This window comes from Podarcis filfolensis, assembly GCF_964270895.1.
Source record: "Podarcis filfolensis genome assembly, chromosome: 9".
NCBI lineage: Eukaryota > Metazoa > Chordata > Lepidosauria > Squamata > Lacertidae > Podarcis > Podarcis filfolensis.
Window position 1 is genome coordinate 73,724,196 of NC_139610.1, and position 23,098 is coordinate 73,747,293.

General features: G+C 48.9%; 1 protein-coding gene across 1 annotated transcript; it reads right to left on the reverse strand.

The window, feature by feature from the left end:
* Positions 1–1,869: 1,869 nt before the first annotated feature.
* CCT7 (chaperonin containing TCP1 subunit 7) lies at positions 1,870–22,945 on the reverse strand. Its single transcript, XM_083571432.1, has 12 exons — positions 22,726–22,945; positions 19,318–19,471; positions 17,467–17,573; positions 16,951–17,076; positions 15,931–15,983; positions 13,332–13,503; positions 12,124–12,288; positions 10,267–10,455; positions 8,749–8,846; positions 8,401–8,533; positions 5,627–5,833; positions 1,870–2,169 (listed from the first exon to the last, which is right to left on the reverse strand). Exons 1-12 carry the CDS (start codon positions 22,729–22,731, stop codon positions 1,945–1,947), a joined length of 1,635 nt encoding a protein of 544 aa, XP_083427558.1. The 5' UTR covers positions 22,732–22,945; the 3' UTR covers positions 1,870–1,944.
* Between the last annotated feature and the right edge of the window lie 153 nt (positions 22,946–23,098).

Consider the following 23,098-nt stretch of genomic DNA (forward strand, 5'->3'; position numbering starts at 1 on the left):
AAGAGCAACTCTCCCTTCCTGTGGATCCAGTGACGTGCATTCAGAAGCATTGCTGCCTTCAACTATGAGGACAAGGGCATAGCCATGATGGGAAATAGCCTTGGATAGCTCTCTCGTCCCTCACCGCCCCTCCTTAGGGGCACACTCCTGCTGCGCTTACAAACATGCTCACATCCCAGTTGTTCTTTCACCAGCTCCACCTACACAGCCAGACAAAAATAAAAATTTCGGAGGAGCAATTGCAAGTTTGGAAAATGACACACGCCCTCTTTATGCAACCCAAATCAATGTGCATGCAAACTGCTCCTGTGTACACACAGCTGTGTTATGTCGTGATTCTGTACAACACGCAGAGATTCTCTGGGGCTGGGCTGCCCGAGAAACTCCGCTTGCTTTATTTATTTGAATGCAAATGTTTCTAGTCGGAAAGATGCGCTCAGAAAACGCCAAGATCGTGGCAGCTAATGGGAGGTTTGAAATGGGAGTTTGGGAGAGCAGTCTGAAGATTTCTGAAGGAAGGGGTCAGTGCCTACCAACTCCTCTTCTTCACAGAAACTCAGAATTGTATAAAGCAGTAAAAATGGCAGAGGTAATGCGAAGTATGGAAATCTGCTAAATTTATGTGTTTTGCAGGCTGCAGAATTTAGAGTCGCGCTGCAGGAATTCATTCTTGTGTCAGCAGATGTACAGGTGAATATACTCAATGTTATGAGCTGGCTCAGTTGATACCATTATTAATCACACATCCCCTCCTTGCATGTATCCAGGAATTACACAACTTATATTTGAGATATCCCTCCACAAGCCAGTTTTCCTTCTACATGGGCTACCTTCCCAGATTAATGCAGCTGTTTGACTTCATCCCTCGAGGCACGCTCCATTGTCTCGAGACGGAAGGATGCAAACAATTTTAAAAGGACTAGCAATGAACCACACACAGGAGAATAAGCAGGGCTGGCCTAAGAGGTCGAAGACTCTGTTCCTCTTCTGAACCCCACCACCACCAGCAGCAGCAAGGCCATATGTGTAGCCATCCACTTGTCAATCATCATGAGATTGACACCTGCCCAAGTTCAAAGGAGCCTGCTGTATACCTGGCAGTACAAACTGCCCAAGCCTAGTGAGGTACATCTTCCTCCATCATTAGTAACTTTCAGGAGGGATTTAAAAGCCTTCATGTTCACCCAGGAGGTTGAAGAATACCATCCTAGCAACTGCAAGATTACCGGGTGGAAGAAAACGTAAATTTAACTGTAACTGCTTTTGGGTGAATCATGATTCAGGAACCCGGAGCCACAGAGAAGCGTTCTTGGTTCCATCTGCAGGATTTTAAACAAGCTGTCACACCAGGCAAATGCCCAGGTGTGTACTCTTTCTCTCATGGGCCACAAATTACATTTCAAAACCTCCACCTTTCGACAGTTTTCCCCAAGGAAGGTTCGAGTAACGGCAAAAGAGTGCGGTACAGAAGACAGGCAATGAACTGTGGGTTTTTTAAATTGTTTATTGTGTTCATGGCTGGGTTTGAACCCCCAGTAGAAAAAAACCCCAATAAATACAACACATTCCTAGCTCCTTTAGCAGACAAGCGCTGTGCCAGCAATGCAGAGATCCAGGGGGGCCCCTTGAGAGTAGAAGTTGAAGGATATGGAGAAACCCAGGAGGGGAGAAAGGTCTGGAACCTGAAGGATGCCTGGACCTGAATGTTGGAGGGCGCACCATCTGGGATTTCCCAGAGTTTTCTCCCGTTTCATAGACTACGGAAGGAGGAGACCCACTGGGAGCAGAGCAGAAATACTGCGAGCGCCTCACTCCCCCTTCCCCCCAGTGTGTAGGTTGTTTGAGGACTGCCAATGGGGAAAGCATTGCTCTAAGGGGTCCTGGGGCAGGGTCTTGTTAAGAGAGGGGCTCCCCGTGTCTTGCGCTGCTGGCGACGCCTGCCCCTCAGTGGTTATGGGGCCGGCCTCGCCCTCTGCCGCGACCCGGAGGAGGGGCGTCCACCGTGGAGCGGGGGTTCTTGATGGTCTCGTCCACGGACACGATAAGGCAGGCGGCCTCGGAGGCTGCGGTCAGGGCGTTGATGCGCACCACCGCCGGCTCCCACACGCAGGCCACAAAGTTGTCGGCGATGTCTTCGTTGTTCACATCCACGCCGTACCACTTGCCGCCCTGAGGGGCAGACAGAAAACACCCGGTGAGGCGGTCAAGCGGCGACCCCTTAACTCTGCCCCCACTAACCTGGCTCCCCCCTCCAGCCCAATGGCACCATAACTGTAATGTCTGTACAGGCAACTTCCCATTTATGCACATTCCCAAGGCGTTCGTGCATCGCCATGAACATAGGAGAGGCACGAAAAGGGGACGAACCAGCCCTAAAAGAGCACGGAAACACCAAAAGGGGTGCAAAAACAGCACATTGTAATCCGATTCGGATGGTCCGCCCCCGCCACTTAATGGATCCAAATGGTTTCCAGAGAGTGGTAGGGGATGCTTTATCCCATGTTGATGGCCTTTCAGCCGATTCCCTGGTGGCCCGCTGGAATGTGGAGTTAACCAGGGCTATTGACTGTTTGGCTCCGAAGCGCCCTCTCCGATTGCATGGAGCCCAGACAGCCCCGTGGTTTTCCACGGATCTGAGGGCAACGAAACAATCGTTGAGACGGCTAGAGCGCCGGTGGCGGATGACCCATTCTGAAGCTGACCGGACACGGGTTAGAGCTCAACGTCGAGCCTACCAAGTGGCGATAGCGACGGCGAAGAAGACTTTCTTCGCCGCCTCTATTGCATCTGCAGAAAACAGCAGCAGGAGACTTTTTCAGGTGGTTCACAATTTAGCAGAACCACCTGCAACATCGGGGCCCAGTACGGGCCACATGATCTCCTGCAATGATTTTGCAAAGTTTTTTGCAGATAAAATTGCTCAGATTCGGGAAGAAGTAGACTCCACTGTGGGAGCAGGGCCAGGGCGGGAGAGTGCTAGAGTCCTGTCTACTCAAGTTGTGTGGGATCAATTCCAATCTGTTACCTCCGAGGATGTGGACAGGCTGCTTGGACGAGTGAAGCCAACCACCTGTCTCCTTGATTCTTGCCCATCCTGGCTAATAAAAGCAAGCCGGGAAGGACTGGGCGATGGGCTCTGCAGGGTGGTGAATGCTTCCCTCTGTGAGGGAACATTCCCAGATCCGCTGAAAGAGGCGGTCATTAAACCGCTTCTTAAAAAACCATCTTTAGACCCGGCCAGTATGGCCAACTATCGCCCAGTCTCAAATCTTCCATTCTTGGGCAAGGTGATTGAGCGTGTGGTTGCTGAACAACTCCAGGCACGCCTGGAAGAAGCAGACCATTTGGATCCCTTCCAGTCGGGATTCAGGCCTCATCATGGGACTGAAACTGCCTTGGTCGCACTGGTTGATGATTTCCGGCGGGCTAGGGACAAAGGTGAGAGCTGTTTCCTAGTTCTGCTGGATCTCTCAGCGGCGTTTGATACCATCGACCATAACATCCTTCTGGACCGTCTTGAGGGGCTGGGAGCACTGTCATACAGTGGTTCCGCTCCTTCCTCCTGGGCCGTGTTCAGAAAGTGGTGGGGGGGATGAGTGTTCAGACCCCTGGGCTCTCACTTGTGGGGTGCCTCAGGGTTCTGTCCTCTCCCCCATGCTTTTCAACATTTACATGCAGCCACTGGGAGAGATCATCAGGAGGTTTGGGATGGGTATTCATCAGTATGCGGATGATACCCAGCTCTACCTCTTTTAAATCAGAACCAGTGAAGGCGGTGAAGGTCCTGTGTGAGTGTCTGGAGGCGGTTGGAGGATGGATGGCGGCTAACAGATTGAGGTTGAATCCTGACAAGACAGAAGTACTGTTTTTGGGGGACAGGAGGCGGGCAGGTGTGGAGGATTCCCTGGTCCTGAATGGGGTAACTGTGCCCCTGAAAGACCAGGTGAGCAGCCTGGGAGTCATTTTGGACTCACAGCTGTCCATGGAGGCACAGGTCAAATCTGTGTCCAGGGCAGCTATTTACCAGCTCCATCTGGTACGTAGGCTGAGACCCTATCTGCCTGCAGACTGTCTTGCCAGTGGTGCATGCTCTGGTTATCTCCCGCTTGGACTACTGCAATGCGCTCTACGTGGGGCTACCTTTGAAGGTGACCCGGAAACTACAACTAATCCAGAACGCGGCAGCTAGACTGGTGACTGGGAGCAGCCGCCGAGACCACGTATCACCGGTCTTGAAAGACCTACATTGGCTCCCAGTATGTTTCCGAGCACAATTCAAAGTGTTGGTGCTGACCTCTAAAGCCCTAAACGGCCTCGGTCCAGTATACCTGAAGGAGCGTCTCCTCCCGCATCGTTCTGCCCGGACACTGAGGTCCAGCTCCGAGGGCCTTCTGGCGGTTCCCTCACTGCGAGAGGCCAAGTTACAGGGAACCAGGCAGAGGGCCTTCTCGGTAGTGGCGCCCGCCCTGTGGAACGCCCTCCCATCAGATGTCAAAGCGATAAACAACTACCTGACATTCAGAAGACATCCGAAGGCAGCCCTGTTCAGGGAAGTTTTTAATATGTGGCATTTTAGTGCATTTTTCATCTTTGTTGGAAGCCGCCCAGAGTGGCTGGGGAAACCCAGATGGGCGGGGTTCAAATAAATAATAATAATAATAATAATAATAATAATAATAATTATTATTATTATTATTATTATTGTTGTTGTTGTTGTTGTTGTTGTTGTAAGGGCAACCCTGGGAGCCCTTGCACCCACCTTTGTGGCTGGTGGAGAGCTGGGAGTTTGAGCAAGGTTTGGAGGGAGAATGTGGTGTTTGCAGGCTTTTTCAAGGGTGTTCCCAATATACATGGTTTCACTTAAAACACGTGGTGCTTCGAAAAGTAACCCTCGCGTAAATGGGGAGTTGCCTATACAGTGGTAGCCCAGGTTACAGACGCTTCAGGTTACAGACTCCGCTAAACCAGAAATAGTATCTCGGGTTAAGAACTTTGCTACAGGATGAGAACAGAAATCGCGCTCCGGCCGCGCAGCAGGCCCCATTAGCTAAATTGGTGCTTCAGGTTAAGAACAGTTTCAGGTTAAGAACGGACCTCCGGAACGAATTAAGTACTTAACCCGAGGTACCACTGTATATTATACAACATATATTGTGCTATTGCTTTGTCCATATCAAGTTTTATTTCAAGTTGCTCTACACCAGTGTTTCCCAAACTTGGCTCTCCAGTTGCTCTTGGACTACAACTCCCATCATCCCTAGCTAGCAGGGATGGTGGGAATTGTAGTACAAAAACAAATTGAGACCCATGTTTAGGAAACTGGCGTAGAAATTTATATATATATATATTCCACATTCTTTGTAACCCACTGATGAGTTGAAGCAGCATGCAAATTTCATTAAGTAAATAAAAAGAAAACACTGTGGACCTTGACTTTTGTGTTTGCATGCAATGAGAAGAGGAGCAGCATGTAGTTCCTATCTATCCTGAGCAGAACCACCAAGAAGCCTGCCATGAAGATGCAGCAGTATCCAACATGCCTACTGCTGGGAAGTGATAGAAGTGGAATCTGCTGCCCTGCAAAGGCTGCAGAACCACCCCTCCAAGCCTGGCTAAGGTCGCTCACCTGGGCGTGCTTGGCTCGGAGTTTGTTGAGGATGTTGGTGGCATCAAAACCGGCGTTGTCGCAGAGCTGCCGCGGAATGATCTCCAGGGCTTTGGCATAGGCTCCAATCAGCAGCTGCTGCTTGCCTGGAATGGTCCTGGAATAGTCTCGAAGGTACTTGGAGATCTCCATCTCTATAGCTCCACCACCAGCGACAACAGAGTCATTCTGGAAACACACAATTGAGCGGGGAAAGGTCACCTATCTCTCTCTCTCTCTCTAAAAAAAAAGTCAGTTATCGCAACAGGTCTAATTTATGCTGTTCTCATAGACGCCACTGGCAGTTTGCCTCGCACGGATCTGGCTGACACCGTTTGGAAGGAGCGACGGCACGTCTGTCGAGTTCACACAAGCCAATGCTATCCACCAGCCTGCTGGCAGTGAGAGGGAGGCACAGCTGGCGTGTAATCCAAAGCTAAAGAAATCTGAAATCCATGCAGAGAATGATATGCAAAACTAGCTCACGTTTTGCATACTTTAAAAGCAGACATGGAGTATTTACTGTACTCCTTAGTACATTTAATAAACAATTCCCTAAGCCACGTACATCAAATCAAAAAACAAAACAACAAAATAACCTTCAGTAAGACTGCTAATTCAGCATGGGAAGACCTCTAAGCAAAGACTAGGGATAGATTCATGGTTAGCAATCCACAAAGATGGATTATTGCTAGCGTGTTCTAAAAATATGTGGCATTGCCAGGACTCCCTGTATATTATTTTAGCAAAGGATGTCGGATCCCAGCTGAACTTCTTGAGCTCTGGGAGCTCCCTGGACTGCAGACGTTAGGCTGCATCGAAAAGAACATGGGAAGAGCACACCTGACCCAGAGTTAAGGGAACTCTGTTAGCAGAAGTCCCTTTACAATACCACTGGAGAGTCCATTCACACACTAAGCGGCAGTCAGCGTCTTCAGGAGAAAGCTGGAATCGTGGTTCCCTCGCACGCTGTGCCTGCAGGATTTCATGTTTTTAGGTGAGTGCTGAAGTCACGCATAAAGCCTGCCCAAGACGCAGCAACAGACTGACAGCTTTGCTGCTCTCCTTAGATGAGACGTGGGGCCAACAGGCTGCGGTTCCAGCATCCTCTGGCATGTGGCAGGCACGAACAGAGAGGCTGCTTTGGGGGACGCCAGTAGCCAGAAGGCAGCCACTCTCATTGAAGGGCTCTTTGGTTGTTTGATCGCTTGGCCATGTCTCGCTTGCTTCAGCAAACAACAGACCGAGGTGCTGCTGGGAGGAGCAGATGGCTCTCAAGAAGGTCCAGGTGGCCAGACTTTCATCTGCAGAGAGCCTCGTTTTGATGCCACAGCTGGTCCTTTGGGTCCCAGCACAGGGCTCTGTGCTCCCGCCACACAGGATCCTTTGGAGTCCTGTTTCCAAGGATACGTGTTTCCAGCTCTTGAGGTAGGGATGTGTGAGAAGAGCTGTTTGCCAAAGCTCAGAGATGAGAGGAGCTATGTGTGTGTGTGGATTTCTATGCATGTCACACAACAGCTTCCCTGCAGCTCATACGCACGCACGCCTGCCTTCTCCTGCCCCATTTACAACCCCAATTCTCATGGCAATACAAAGCCCAGAAATCTACCCACCCCCAGTTACCCCAAAAAACCTTCTACCACAAATACAAGCTATTCAAAGGTTCCACATGCCACATATGCGTTAAGTGCAAGTGGCAGAATTTTGGAAGAGGCTTTCTGGAACAGCCAAGGAATCAGAGAATTGTAGAGTTGGAAGGGAACCAAGGGTCATCTAGTCCAACCCCCTGAAATGTTGAAATCTTAGCTAAAGCACCCCTGACAGATGGCCATTGATCCTCTGCTGAAAACCCTCCAAGGAAGGAGAGTCCACCACCTTCTACGGGAGACCATTCCGGAGTCCAACAGCTCTTACAGTCAGAAAGGTCTGCCTTATGTTTAGTCAGAATCATCTTTCTGGCATCTCGAATCAATTGGTTCAGGTCCAACCCTCCAGAGAAGCAGAAAACAAGTTTGCTCCATCTTCCATGGGACAGCCTTTTAGAGATTTGAAGATGGCTATCATATCTCTTCTTGGTCCCTTCTATTCCAGGCTAAACATACAGTCATACATTGGGTTACAGAAGCTTCAGGTTGCGTTTTTTCGGGTTACGGACCCGCCAAAACCCAAAGTCCCGGAACGGGTTACTTCTGGGCTTTGTGCATGCGCGGAAGCGCTAAATCGCGCTTTCTGCATGCGCCGAAGTGCCGAAGCACAACCCACACATGCACAGACACGCCGCTGTGGGTTGTGAACATGCATCCCGCATGGATCAAGTCTACTGTACCCAGCTCCTTTATCATCTTCTCCTCTGCATACATTCCAGCTTGTCAATACCCTTCTTACAACTGTGGCATCAAGAACTGGACGGTGTTCCAGGTGAGGTCCAAAAGGTAGCACTGCTGCTTGATCAGCTGCTCACACAGTGACCAAGCAGAACTCAACTCCCAGTGCATCAGCTGACATGCAGGAAATTCAATCCTGCTCTCTGGTGAATTTGACTATCTCCCGCCTCCCCCACCCGCATCACTATGATGTCAGATGATTGACAGGCAGGTGGTCCTGCACCTTAAGCTGTGGCACATCTGAACTGGGAAGGCAGAGGAGAGACACTCCCAGTTTACAGGAGCCCCTCTGGCTGGGCCATGATCTATGGTTGATCAAGACATCCAGGAGGGCTACGGACCCCGAAGTCAGCCTAGCTGCTCAACCCGCACCTTGATTGCTCTCCTAACAATCATGATGGCATCATGCAGAGAGCGCTCCGTCTCCTCCATGAACTGCTCCGCCCCTCCACGCAGGATTATCGTGCAGGTCTTGGCCTTCGGGCAGCCTGTGAAGAAGTTGTACCTGCCAGAGAAAGGGGGAAGCGTGTCTTAGTGTCAATGGGGGTCACAGCCGCGCCACGCCTTAGCTGAGATGCCCTCTGAGGAAAGGGCAGATTCAGACCCATATTTACGTCCAACCACCTCAAGAAACCCCCCAAATGTGTGTAAATTAAAAGCAAGCAAGGCAACGCCAAAGCTTGTCCCGTGCCTCCGCCATCCTGGCCAGGCTGCCTTTACCTGTCGCCTCCAATCTGAGTCTCCTCGAAGAGGTCGCAACGCCCAAGGACCTCATCGGTCAGGGAATTTACGCTGGTCTGAATGGATCCACCGCAGGCCTACAGGGCATGGGGAAAGAGCACCCTTTTAGAGAACTACTGATCTAGCTTCAAACAAGCGAAAACCGAGCTCTGTTGACTAGGTTTGCTGCTCCGCTCCCTCCACTCCCATTACGAGAATGTCATTTTCATATATAAGTATCACTACAAAACAACAGTCTGCCTATTGCGTTGACTTATTCATTCCACATCAATGGCCTGGGGTGCTTTGGGAGGAAGGTCAGGATATAAATTCAATAAATACCATATTGGCCCCAAATACAAGCCACACCCGCAAATAAGCTGCACCTTTAAAATTCAAGGGGGGAGGAGAAAAAAGACAATACCCGAATATAAGCCACTCCCTTAAAATTCCGCAGACACTCACACCTGTAAATGGCAAATGTTCCGTTTTACCATATGTCTGTTTCAGCAACGATATCGTAAAAGCCAATTTTTGTAAGGTCGCAAGTTTAAGTCGTGCTTTAAATTTTTATGGTCAGAATTTGGGGGGGAAAGTGTGGCTAATATTTGGGCCAATATGGTAATAACAAAGCACTCTTTACCCCTTTAACAAAGCAGTGTTGCAAAATTCTTTATCAGAATTAAACAGGGAGTTCCAAAGTGTTGGTGATGCCACACTAAAAGATCTATTTCTTATAAATGCAGAGCAAGTACTGTGAGGCACCTGTGAGAGCGCCAGCTCTGCAGATCGAAGCGGTCGAGTGAGCATATAGCCTGTTAAGGTGATCCTGCAAGTAAACTGGTCCCAAGCTTTATATTAAAAACGGCATCCCTCAATGTCCTAGGATTAATCAAGGCAATAAACCCTAAACAAATGGCAGGGGATAGCAAGAGCAGCCATTGCAAATTGCAATAAAGGAACAGAAATGTTGAGAGGCACGCACCCACACACACGCCCCTCACAATTTCAAGCACAAAAAATGGGCAGTGGAAGACATTCCATTCCACGGTAACAGAGAATCGCATACAGTCATACCTCATGTTACGTTTGCTTCAGGTTGAGCGTTTTCAGGTTGTGTCCCGTGGCGACCCGGATGTAACGGAACGGGTTACTTCCGGGTTTCACCGCTCGCGCATGTGCAGACATGCAAAATGACGTCACGCACATGCGCAGAAGCAGGTTGCATTCTGTTCAGGTTGCGAACGGGCCTCCAGAACGGATCCCGTTCGCAACCAGAGGTACCACTGTACAGGCATTTTGCTGCTCTCTGCAGCTGCGCTCAATGTCCAAGAACTGAGCTCAGCAACTAGCGACCTGCAAGGGGTCCAGGCCCACCTCTCTCTCTCCTGTGCTGCTTCACCAGTTCCTCTAACAGGGCTGCCCCCCAAGGCAACTGCTCAGGCTGATTGCATAGGCAGGGCAGCCCCAAGCGCTGGGAAAGCCTCAACCTGGGTAAGTGAACAGGGGAAACCTCACCATCATGGTCCTCTTGAGATCTTCTTCAGGGACTCGGCCGGCACAGAACATGTCCCGGTCAGCAAAGTACTGGGTAGCCACGTCGCCAATCGGAAGCTTGGAGAGGATGACTTTGGCCCCTGACTTGTGGAGCTTATCAAGCTTGTCGTACAAGATGTTCCACTCGGCGTCCACGATGGCCTGGTAATCCTGCAGAGGGAGATTTAGGCAAGAAGCTATCGGTGCTGTTTCTTTAGCCAAGGGGGGGGGGGACCTGTTTGGCTTAAAATAAAATAAAAACAAGGGTGGGGTACGGTGCCAATGTACCGTATTTTTCGCCCTATAGGACGCACTTTTTCCCCTCCAAAAATGAAGGGGAAATGTGTGTGCGTCCTATGGGGCGAATGCAGGCTTTCGCTGAAGCCTGGAGAGCGAGAAGGGTCGGTGCGCACCGACCCCTCTCGCTCTCCAGGCTTCAGGAAGCTCTCCGCAAGCCTTGGGAGCCCGGCGCGACTTCCCGTCGGGCTCCCAAGGCTTGCGGACAGTAGCCTATTCTGGGGGCTGGGGGCAGGGCAAGCCTATAGGTGCACCCTATAGGGCGAAAAATACGGTAGTTGTCTACTGCAAAGGGCGTTATGAGAATGACAACTCTGCCAAGACAGTAAATCTAGATATGGAAACAGGATCAGGGGCACCAATGTTCATCCAAGGTGTGCACGTTTAGAAGCGTTCCCCAACCACTGGTTTTAGATCTTCCGTCACAGAGGTGGCACCAGTTAGCTGCTGGAAGGTGGGTGCCCACATCAGCACACATGTGAAGACCACCTGGTGGAAACCCTCACACATATGGTTCTCAATTATATGCTGATCTCCGCCAGTAATTTCTAGATCAATTCTGTATCCCCAAATGGAAACCAGAGTCAGAGGTCATACATTTTCTACTACTGGGGAATGATCAGGAGCTCACCAAGTTAGTGGCTAAATATCTCTATTTGGTTTTTTGTGGTCGAAATACACTGCAGATATCTGATCTCCCTGGAGACCAAGAGATGTGACAATAGACTGCTCTGCCTCCTTTCTTTTAGCAAATGTTTTGTGCCACTGGGGAAGTGGTAATTCTGTATTGATTTGTTTTGGATGTTGTATGTGATGCCAATAAAAGGTATATCTATCTGTCTTATCTATCAATTACAGCAGCAGCCTTCTCCATTGCTCTTGCCCACCCAAGAAGCTGCCTTGTTGGACAGCTGCCACCCTATGGGGACAGGGTGAAGGCAGAAGAGAAAGGATGGGAAGGGACAAAACTCAGTGGCAGAGAGTCTGCTTTGCCTGCAAAATGCCCCAGGTTCAATCCCTGGCATCTGCAGGTGGGGCCAGGAGAAAACCCTGCCTGAAACCCTGGAGAGCAGCTGCCGGTCAGTGTAGACCGTACTGAACTAGATGGGCCAATGGTTTGATTCAGTATAAGGCAGCTTCCTTTGTCCAAGGCGGCTGCAACCATTCTGCAGTCCTCTGCTGTGCTCACATTCCCTTGAACTGAGGTGCTTCTTACAGAAGAGCTTTCCAACCTTTTCATGTTGGTGACACACTTTTTATACACGCATCATTTCATGACACAGTTTTACTAGCAAACTGCAGATTAAACCAGTCCCGGGAAGAGTGTGGGGAGCATTCGTGCAGCAAACCCTCACACTGCAGCCAACACATTAACATATCGTGACAAAGTTTGGAAAGCTCTGGGTTAGGTAATGAGGTTCCAACTGTCAACTTGGCCAAATGCCACATGGAAGTCAAAGATTACCCCGCAGGGCACACGGCTCTTTTGGCAAGACGTTACATTTTCACAGCTTCTCTCCCCAAGCGGTTCTGAGCCTTTACCTGCACAGTGTGGACTCTGACTTCAGCATTGTCCTTCTCTGCCTTCAGCTCCAGCTCAATGTTGAGCAGAGCGATCCTGGGGGACTCATACTTCTTGGGCTGCATCTCAAAGCCGGCGTAGGAGAAGGTCTTCTTGAAGGCAACTCCTGCCACCAGTTGGGAATCCTGCAGGAAAGGCAAGGTCATTTCACTCCTCACGCCCGCTCTTGGATGGCAGGGAACCCTCCATTGGTTCCTACTTAGGTCTTACTCTTATTTACTCAAGAGGAAGCCTCGCTGAGTTCAATGGGGCTTACTTTCAATTACATGCATACAGGAATGCAGCCTTAGTGCATCCAACTAAATTGCACCATAGACCCTGTCCATTAATTTCAAAGGGTGTGCTCTATGAAGCAGGCAAGGCCTTCACTGTCCTCTATCTGGTGCCTGCAAAAAAAAATTATTGTTTAGACAAGACTACCTAGATGCTTAGAAAGCTGAGGCAATTTTAATCTATTTCCGTATTTTAACTTTCATATGTTTTAAAAAGTATGACTGTGAATTTTTCTTGATTTTAGTTATAACTTTTGTAAATGACCTTTAGGTTTTTTACAATAAAGCAGTGTATAAATTCTGTGATCATTATTCTTTTTTAAGTACAACAGCCTGGCTTCTTGGAAGGAGGAAAAGATAGATAGTATTTTTGAAAGTCACATGATGTGCAATGATGGGCCTGTTAAAGAAATCTGGGGTGGGGGAGTGGGGCAGTTGTTCTTGTTTTTATTATGTATTTTGTGTTTTTAATATTCTATTTTTATGTTGTGAACCACCCTGAGATCTACAGATGAAGGATGGTATAATCATCACCATCATCATCTATTACTAACACTGGACACCACCCAAAGTGATTTTATCCTCTTTCATTTTCCTCCTCGCACTCCCATGATCTGCTTTCATTCCCTTTCTTCGCCCCTACAGTTGGGCAACCAAGACAATTGCTCTGACTTTGCCAACAGCTCCCAGTTCGCTCGCTACCCGAACAGCGGTCTTGAAGGGTCAGATTGCAGGGTTTCCCACAGACACCTGGTTGGCCAGGGCAAGAACAAGACAGGCCACCGGCCTGATCCAGCAGCCTCATCTTATGTTCTCCGCCCTTTTTAGACTTGGAAAGGAATTCCAGCCTAGATTCCTCTGAGCCAAAGGGAACTTTAGGAGGCCAGGGGCTTTACCTCCAGGGCTCCTCCCTGCACCTTCTTGATCCCAATCATTTTGATCTGCAGCAACTCGTCCAGCATCATGACGGCATCCACCACCATCTTGGCAAAGAACTCTTTCTGGTGGGAAATCAGCTTCGAGCTCAAGGCTGTGCTTGCACACTTCTCCAGCAGGCTCCGCAGCTCCCTGCAGAGAAGGAAAAGATGGAGCCATTTCTTGCCTGCTCTGGAGCAATAGCCAGCCCCGAGGCTAAAGAAGCAACACACACAGCACAAGTCTAAAATAATGAGCTCATTAGGCTACAAAAAAAGAAACGCTGCACTTAGTTAAGTGATTCTCACGATTGCTTTGGAAATGGATCGCTTTCTGTTTTTACGCATTAGGCCAGCCGCTGGCTGTAGTGCGGGGGGCACAAACAAAACAACAACTTTCCTGCTTATTGCTGCTTCTCATGAACTACTATGAACATCATATAATGCCTAAGGAAAGTAACATTTCCATCAGGCATGGTTTCTGAACGCCTGAGAAAGACAGCATGCCCGTAACAGAGGAACATTTCTTTTTTAAAAAAGAAGTCAATTATATGGAAGTGTTGTTAATTACAGTTCCTTCATTTAAAGATTAACCGGCATTTGCCTGAAGATTTAATTGCATCACCAAAACATGTATCTTCTTAGCTGGAATTTATCAGCTCAGGCAATGTCCTCCACGCAATCATTAATCATGGGGGGGGGGGGGACAGAAACGAGCCAGCAATCTAACCCAACACATCAACTGTGCCTCCTGACTGGGCACTGGAGGGGAGGAGTGAAGAGGGGAGGCTTACCCTATGCAGAGGCCTCCCTTTGATTTACAACTCTGTGCAATCGGGATTCTAAACTCCCAGGCCTTTGGGCTAATTAAAACACCTATGACCTTTAAAACTGTGGCAGGGGTGGTATGATTTTCGTTGCTACGGTACGCATTCTTGCGTTTTTATATTGCAAACTGCCTTGTGGTCCTCACATAGAAACATAATCGATAACAGCAATGATAAACCACAGGCAGAGCCCCATCAATGCAGAGAGCCCCCCCTTCTCACATCTTCCCCACACCCACCTGCACATGCATCGCAGGAGGGACAGGACCCAGACCCACCTCTCTCCCTCCGCATGATTCTAATTGCACGGAGGATAACAGTCAAAAAGGGCTGATGTCAACCAGCATTAAAGTTCTGTGCATTAAATTTTTGCTGCTGCAATTTACAAAAGGTGAGAAATTGTCAAACAGCTGTTTCTTACACAAATATTTTTTCATAGCCTGCTTTTTTCTAGGAAAGGTAACATATCCCCCCCTGTATACATAAAACAACAACTGCATAGCCCTCCACCTGCTCATGAGTTGCATCCATCAATCATGTTGGGATTAAGAATGCATGTAAAAAAAGAGAGCCCAAATAGGGCTATCCAAACATTCATTTCCAAATTTTAGGCAGCAAAACTTTTGAAAAGACTTTCCAAAGGACAACATTATCAACGGAGAGCCTGGCTGCCAACCATATCCTGAACGAAGCAAGGTGGCGAGGGGTCTATACTGGCTCTACCCATCAGCTAAGCCCCATATAAGACAAAACACAGGAAATGGGTTGCTTAAGCCCATTCCTCCCTCCATCCCACATGTAAGCTCCAATGTTTCCTTTTCTGATGGCAATTGCCTCCTGTCATGTTTGTGACTTGGCATGAGCCTTGGACTGAACATCTCACACAGAGACAAGGAAGGATTCTGGCAGGGCCTCTGTTGATGTTTGCACTGAGATGGGTGAAGGGTAAACTGCCCTTTCTCAACCTGAAACTGTATGGGGGGGAGATAAGGAGCTATACTGGAAGACTTTGGGGGAGGGCAGATTTTGCACCCAGGCTTCCAGTTACCTATTGCTACATGATAGGGACAGATGTGCACAGAAATGCAATGTTGTTTTCCATTTTGTTGCATTCCTGCTTTTTTTTTTTGCAATATATCCATCCAGAGCTTACTGCTGAATCCATGGTACTTAAATTTAACGAGCAGGATGCTTTTGATGCTTTTGAATTCTGGTGCTGGAGGAGACTTTTGAGAGTCCCATGGACTGCAAGAAGATCAAACCGATCCATTCTTAAGGAAATCAGCCCTGAGGGCTCACTGGAAGGACAGATCCTGAAGCTGAGGCTCCAAGACTTTGGCCACCTCATGAGAAGAGAAGACCCTGATGTTGGGAAAGACCCTGATGTTGGGAAAGATGGAGGGCACAAGGAGAAGGGGACGACAGAAGACGAGATGGTTGGATAGTGTTCTCGAAGCTACCAGCATGAGTTTGACCAAACTGCAGGAGGCAGTGGAAGACAGGCGTGCCTGGCATGCTCTAGTCCATGGGGTCACAAAGAGTCGGACACAACTAAACAACAACAACAAAACATGCTGCCAATGCCCCAACTGCAGAGGGGCACTGCATGCACCCAATCCATTTAAGAACCACTTGCACACACGTAGGTGCACACATTTGTGCAGAGCGTCAATAAAAACATGCACCCAACTGAGCCAGCAATGAAGGGAGGTTGTGGATTTAACCTTTCCAATTGAGGCATGAAGGAAACTTACTCTTGGTCGGTCTTCTTGATCGTAACGGCAATCTTTCTGATCTTATTCACTGCCTGCCAAAACAAAACAAGAACCAGAATTAACCTTTGCTCTCAACCCCTGCCAAGCTCCTGCGCCAGTGCGGCGATGATTCAGCCGCCATGTGCAATTATCCAGCCTGAAGTCTTCACCATTTACGGCAGACATAGGCAAACTCCAGCCCTCCAGATGTTTGGGACTACAATTCCCATCATCCCTAGCTAACAGGACCAGTGGTCAGGGATGGGAATTGTAGGTCCAAACATCTGGAGGGCTGGAGTTTGCCTATGCCTGATTTACGGCAACCCCTTTCTGTGCCAGCCTCACCAACATGGACACAAGCATAGTGTCCTATTGCCACCTTGAGTTATGTATTTTGACTTTTTTATTACTTGTTGTCAAAGCAAGAAGGAGGTGGAAGCACAGAAGTGGGACAATGATCTGCCTTAAAGGCATGTATTTGATTCCAGGCTCCACGTAAACAGGATTAGTGCGAGTCTCTGCCCCAAGCAGTGTTTGGTGTGATAGGCACCACAGCAGATGGCAGTCTTATAACACTTCTGGAGATGCAAGGGGGTTACTGGGAGGCCGGAGGGACATTGCTGGAACAACTCTTGGGTTGGGGAAACTGGCTAAAATGTCTTTAAAGGTTTTAATTTTGGTTCCCATTTTGTTTTTGTTGGATTGGTTAAATGTTTAGTTGGTGTGGTGGTGATTTTAATTTGGGTACAACTGTAAACTGATTATGATTATTAATACACTCGACTCAGAGATGCAGAACGCCCAGTGGCTGGGACTGTTTACATGAGCCTTTGCCAACATGGTGCCCTCCAGATCTTTGGAACTTCAACTCCCATGATGGGAGTTCTGGTTAAAAAAACACCTGGAGGGCACTAGCCAGGCCTGACTAGAACCCATTGGTAAATATTGTTTCTTGTTCTTTCACTCCCCAGGTATAAAAGAGCTTCCACAAAGGCAGGAAGGTTCAGCAGATTCCCTTACCAGCTGGGTTGCAGTGCGGAAGGCACGGATGATGATCTGGGGATGCAGCCCTTCTTCCACATAGGGCTTGATCTGCTTTAGGAATTCAGCAGCTAGAAGTGTAACAGAAGTGGTGCCATCACCAACCTGCAGGAAAAGAGAAGGGAAAATGACGGGTGCCTGAAAACCAGAAATCTCTGAGGAGGGAAGTTCACAAAGCAGCGGCAAGTGCCCCAACTTCCCACGGAGTAAATTGCACTCCATTCTAACCACCTCATCCTGCCATCTCTCGTCCAAAATCACAAGCGCTACAAATCCAACATCTGGCACAAAACTCTCCCTTCAAAGGAGCGGATCTGTGGATTACCACAAGATGGGGCGCTGGAAAAATCAATGGCAGCTTGCCACTATGACAGAGGAAAAGATGTTGGATCCCAGCTATAGACGTTGTAAAGCTCAGACGTTGTAAAGCTCAGGCATGAGCAGGAATACCAACATCTACCTACCACTGAAAAATATCAAACCTCCCACACCCACCTCCGCATCCTGTGACTTGGCGATGTCCACAAGTGTCTTTGCAGCAGGGTGTATCACATCAAGAAGCTTCAGGATGGTGGCGCCATCATTAGAAATGGTTGCTTTGCCTGCAAAGATTAACAGAGACAAAGTTCATCAACAAAGTTGATTCCTGCACTGCAGGGGGTTGTTCTAAGCATCCCAGCCAGATGCACCTGCAACATCTGAGCAGGTCAATCAGGACTCTGAAGTTAGGAAGAGAAAGATGAGCCCTACAGGATCAGACCAAGGAGAGTCCCACGTAGTCCAGCACTTTGTTTTGAGCCGTGCTCTGCCAGATACCCTCAGAACCTTCCTGTGGGTTTCCTAGAGGCAACAGCCCTCCCTCTTCAATAGTCTCCTCCCACAAGCCCACACATTTTGGCATGGAAGCCATCCAAATACAGTGGTACCTTGGGTTAAGAACTTAATTCGTTCTGGAGATCCCTTCTTAACCCAAAATTGTTCTTAACCTGAGGTACCACTTTAGCTAATGGGGCCTCCCGCTGCCGCCGTGCCACCACCACGCGATTTCTGTTCTCATCCTGAAGCAAAGTTCTTAACCCAAGATACTATTTCTGGGTTAGCGGAGTCTGTAACCTGAAGTGTCTGTAACCTCCAACCCATCCAGTCCCCCGAAGCGGGCAGAGAGGCTTTCCTGTGACAGCACAGTGAGCTTCAGAGGCACTCCATGCAATTCCAAGACCCAGAACAAGGTGGGAGGAAGGGGAGAAGCCACCACATAGCTTCCATTCCCACACTGGGCCTGCTAGCAAACTGGCGCCCCTAGATGTTTAAGTGCAAGCCCTTGCCCTTCTCTGGAGCTCAGAAAGTGGCAAATCTCCATGGCTTTACACTGAGCTTCAAACAGACTTTACCAGCTTATGCCTTGACAGAGTGTCATACCAAATCAGATGACAAGCTGCCCAGGAGGATGTGGCAACTCATTCCCTCGCAAACCATGAAGGGGGTGGTGATCCCGCTGCTGAAGGAGAACCACCACAAACACTTCCATTCCAACCAGGCACTCAGGTAGTTAGCATAGGTCTTTGCCTCCCATAGATGGAGGAGGCCCTGGGACTACACACACTGGTACATTTGGACTTACTAAAAATTCTGCAGTAAGTGGCAACTGAAGAGGATCCAGAAATAAAGTCACCTTGCCCTTTCATGACCAGGAGGACAGGGGCAGAGGCATTGTGGGAGCCTGGGAAGACTTCAAGGGTGCCACTGCCACACTCTGGATTCAGGGAAATTAATGTCTTTAGGGTCTTCACATTAACAAAAAAGTTAGGCAGCAAAGATGTACAGTGGTACCTTGGGTTAAGAACTTTGTTCTGGAGGTCTGTTCTTAACCTGAAACTGTTCTTAACCTGAGGTACCACTTTAGCTAATGGGGCCGCCACGCCGCCAGAGCACGATTTCTGTTCTCATCCTGAAGCAAAGTTCTTAACCCGAGGTACTATTTCTGGGTTAGCAGAGTCTGTAACCTGAAGCGTCTGTAACCCTAGGTACCACTGTACAGGAAATTTCCAAAACACCTTGATATGAAGGGTTACTCTTTCACATAGCTATCCTTGTCCAGTATTCCAGTCTCAGGTGAACAGTGGCATGGGGGGGGCGGTCTTCTGTCTTCAAAATGGACAGCGGTGCATGGACAGTTGCTCATTCCCCTCCCTTCAATGTCACCTGCCATTTCTTTGTAGGACAAAACCTCCCCAAAGAGCTGTGCCACTGACTGATTAAGATGCTTAGAGAGTAACTAGAGAAAGGTTGCCATACAGAGACACCAGAGGCAGAGCAACTCAGGTTCACAGATGGCAGCAGGCTCACCTCTGTCATCAACAATGAGCTTGTCCATGCCCCGAGGGCCGAGAGTGGTCCGGACCGCCTCTGCGATGACTTGGCAGGCATTGATGTTACTCACAAGCTGAGGGACCCCCTGGGAAGTGTCTGTGCCTTCCTTCAGTAAGATAACAGGCGTGGGCTGCAAGTAAAACAAACTGTCAGACAAAAGACCCTCCAGGACAGTGACAAAAAAAATTTGTCATAGAAAAGGCAGCGCCGAACAGCACAACACAATATTTTCACTAGAAAAATCAGCATTGTTAGCCAGACTTCCTATACACAGATGCAGAAACACTAAAGCAGGAAACAGCTGAATTGGAGAGTAGATTCCATCCTTAAATGCTTCAGGAATGCATTTGTTGGGATCCACAAGGTGCCAAGAACTATCACCTACGAGCCCACTGCAAGTTGCTGGCCAAGCTGGCATGATGTGACAGAACATTCATAGGCACTCTTTAACGGCTCAGGTGCACTCTGCACCACCTCAGAGACAGAAGCAAATGATCGGTTTGGGTTGGACACAGCATCCTGTTGTTGTTGTTATTTATTTTTTAATCAATTCTTTTTATACACTTTTAAAACTCTATTAGTATTTAACTACTTTTTAATGATTATGTTTTCTATGTTACAGGTAAGTCCTGCAAGGCAGCTTACACATTTAAGTTCTTGAATTCTGGTCTGGGGAAAAGGCAATACTGTATACAAATATAATCACCATCATTCTCTTTTGATGACCCAGACCTGCAATCCTATGTGCATGAACCTGGGAGCAAGCCATGCTGAAGGTACCATACAACTACAACAACTGCAGAAAAGGCACCGCCCCGCATGCAAGATTTATGGGGCAGCTACGAGGAAGGAAAGCAGGGTCCTTTCTGCCCTTTACAGAAACAAAAGAGGACATTGTCTCTGCCATACAGCTTAATATAACCAAGCCAGTGTTGGGGAACCTCCAGTCCCCTAATGTAAAAAGAGCTCTGTTGGATCAGGCCAATGGCCCATCTAGTCCAGTATTCTCTTCTCACAGCGGCTGACCAAATACCTGTGAGAACCCCACTGGGAGGATTCACAGACTCACAGAATCACAGAGTTGGAAGGGAGCAGTGTTCAAAACTCCCACTGTTCTTGGCGCATTTTGCGACAGAGAATTTCATTAGCGCGAGCTGTTTCTGAGCTCTGGGTGCATGATTTCAGATTAAAACTGCAGAGTGGAAGGAAAGGAGGACCTTTTTCTGCCTCCTCACTTGCATCTACTCTCTGAAGACTGGAGAAGAGACCCTCTGAAGAATATCAAGGGGGTGGGTGGGCAGGGGAGGGACTAGAGCATAATATTTTAGCTGCAGTTCATTTTCAGCTTTGCATTCTTGTTATTCAAAAAGCGCGCCTAGACATTCAGTTGTTACACCCATAACCTAGGTCTAAGGTGCCATTTATCTCCTAGCTTTCATATCTGAGTTTCTAACACTGGAAGGGACCACGTTGGTCACCAACGCCCTGAAATGTTGTTATTATTCATGCAGCTCAGAGTTCAGCTATGGAACTCCCTCCCACAGGAAGCAGTGAGAGCCACCAAGCCGGCACCCTCCCACTCATACCAGTGCCAGATTTACAGATAAGCTAAACAAGCTATAGATTTGGGCCCCAGTCTCTTGGGGGGCCCCCAAAAAAATTAACCAAAAAAAATGGATGTACATTTCCAAAATATAAAAATTGTATTTCAGTTCAACAATTACTTTGATAATATACGTATTTAGTTATGTGCAAATGGCTTTAGATACCTATTAGGTCCATAGATTACCATATATGGCGGCTAACAAATTGAGGTTGAATCCTGACAAGACAGAATTACTGTTTTTTGGGGGGGAAGGAGGTGGGCGGGTGTGGGGGGCTCCCTGGTCTTCAATGGAGTAACTGTGTCCCTGAAGGACCAGGTGCGCAGCCTGGGAGTCATTCTGGACTCACATGGAGGCACAGGTCAATTCTGTCCATGGAGGCACAGGTCAATTCTGTGTCCAGGGCAGCTGTTTACCAGCTCCAACTGGTACGCAGGATGAGACCCTACCTGCCCGCAGACTGTCTCGCCAGAGTGGTGCATGCTCTGGTTATCTCCCGCTTGGACTACTGCAACATGCTCTACGTGGGGGTACCTTGGAAGGTGACTCGGAAACTACAACTAATCCAGAATGCGGCAGCTAGACTGGTGACTGGGGGCGGCCGCCGAGACCACATAACACCGGTCTTGAAAGACCTACATTGGCTCCCAGTACGTTTCCAAGCACAATTCAAAGTGTTGGTGCTGACCTTTAAAGCCCTAAACGGCCTCGGCCCAGTATACCTGAAGGAGCGTCTCCACCTCCATCATTCAGCCCGGACGCTGAGGTTCAGTGCAGAGGGCCTTCTGGCGGTTCCCTCACTGCAAGAAGCGAGGTTACAGGGAACCAGGCAAAGAGAAGAACAACTACCAGACTTTTAGAAGACATCTGAAGGCAGCCCTCTTTAGGGAAGCTTTTAATGTTTAATAGGTTACTGTATTTTACTGTTTTGTTGGAAGCAGCCCAGAGTGGCTAGGGAAACCCAGCCATATGGGCGTGGTATAAATAATAAATTTATTATTATTATTATTATTATTATTATTATTATTATGCCCAGTGGCTAGGACTGTTTACATGAGCCTTTGCCAACCTGGTGCCCTCCAGATCTTTGGAACTCCAGCTCCCATGATGGGGGCGTTCTGGTAAAAAAACACCTGGAGGGCACTAGCCAGGCCTGACTAGAAACCATTTGTAAATATTGTTGGGGAAATATGGCTGGGGAAACCCAGCCAGATGAGCAGGGTGTAAATAATAAATTATTATTACTATATAGCATATATTCAACACAAAAAAACAGCGACGGTTTGTTGCTGACAAAGGACAGCTGGACATAGAAAGGGACCCATTACCTTCAGGAGCCGAGGGCCTCGTCAAACCTAAATCCGCCCTGGTTCATACAAAGCAACTCCTAAGGGCCGGCAAAGCGGGACAGCGCCATGCGATACGCGGGACTACAACTCCCAGAACACCCCGCGCGGACAAGGGCCTCCGCTTCGGAGGAGCCGGCTCCCGAACGGCCTGACGGGACTGGTAGTCCCAGAGGCTTCCCGCGGACTCTCGCTGCGGGAGAAAGCCCGGCCTGGCCTCACAAGCGGCGAGGAGGCCTTGGCCTTGGCCTCGCCCCCGGGCAGCTCCGGCCGCTCAGCTGCCCCGGGCCCCGCCAATACCGCCCCGTCCTCGCAGGCCAGGCTTTCCTGAGGGCCGGCGAACCGCCGCTGAGGGGAGCGGAACCGTCCTGGCGGCGGATGGCGGCGGATAAGCGCGGCTCCCCCACCCGACAAGCGTCGATTCATTCACTCACCATCATCTTGGCGGCAGCCCTGTTGCTAACGGTCCCTCCCCACAATGCACCGCGCCCGTCCAGAAGGTTCTCCCGCGCCTGCGCAGTGGGGCCAAAGGGCGGGGTTTTAATGGGATGCGAAAGGCTGTTGGTTGAAGGCTTCGTAGAGGTACGAAAAATAAAGACGCTCTCTTGCGTGCAAATTAGAAGACTTCCGGGTTTATATGGAGGGATTTGTTTATGCGGTGAGAACCGCTCGTGGGAACCGATGGGAAAACACGGGGTTTTTAGGTGCGGGGGAGAGAAAAGGCAGGGATTCCCGTTCTTTGGAACTCAGGCCTTTATCATTTTAAAAAAACAAGGTATTAAATTGGGAAAGGAGTACGACAAGGCT

What these genes read in the sequence shown, in the direction of transcription:
- CCT7 (XM_083571432.1), bottom strand. An exon ending in TGCAGGGAGGAGCCCTGGAG is followed by an intron (nt 12,289 to 13,331) that starts GTAAAGCCCCTG and finishes CCTTTCCTGCAG; the next exon opens with GATTCCCAACTGGTGGCAGG. An exon ending in TTGTTAGGAGAGCAATCAAG is followed by an intron (nt 5,834 to 8,400) that starts GTGCGGGTTGAG and finishes GTGTGTTTCCAG; the next exon opens with AATGACTCTGTTGTCGCTGG.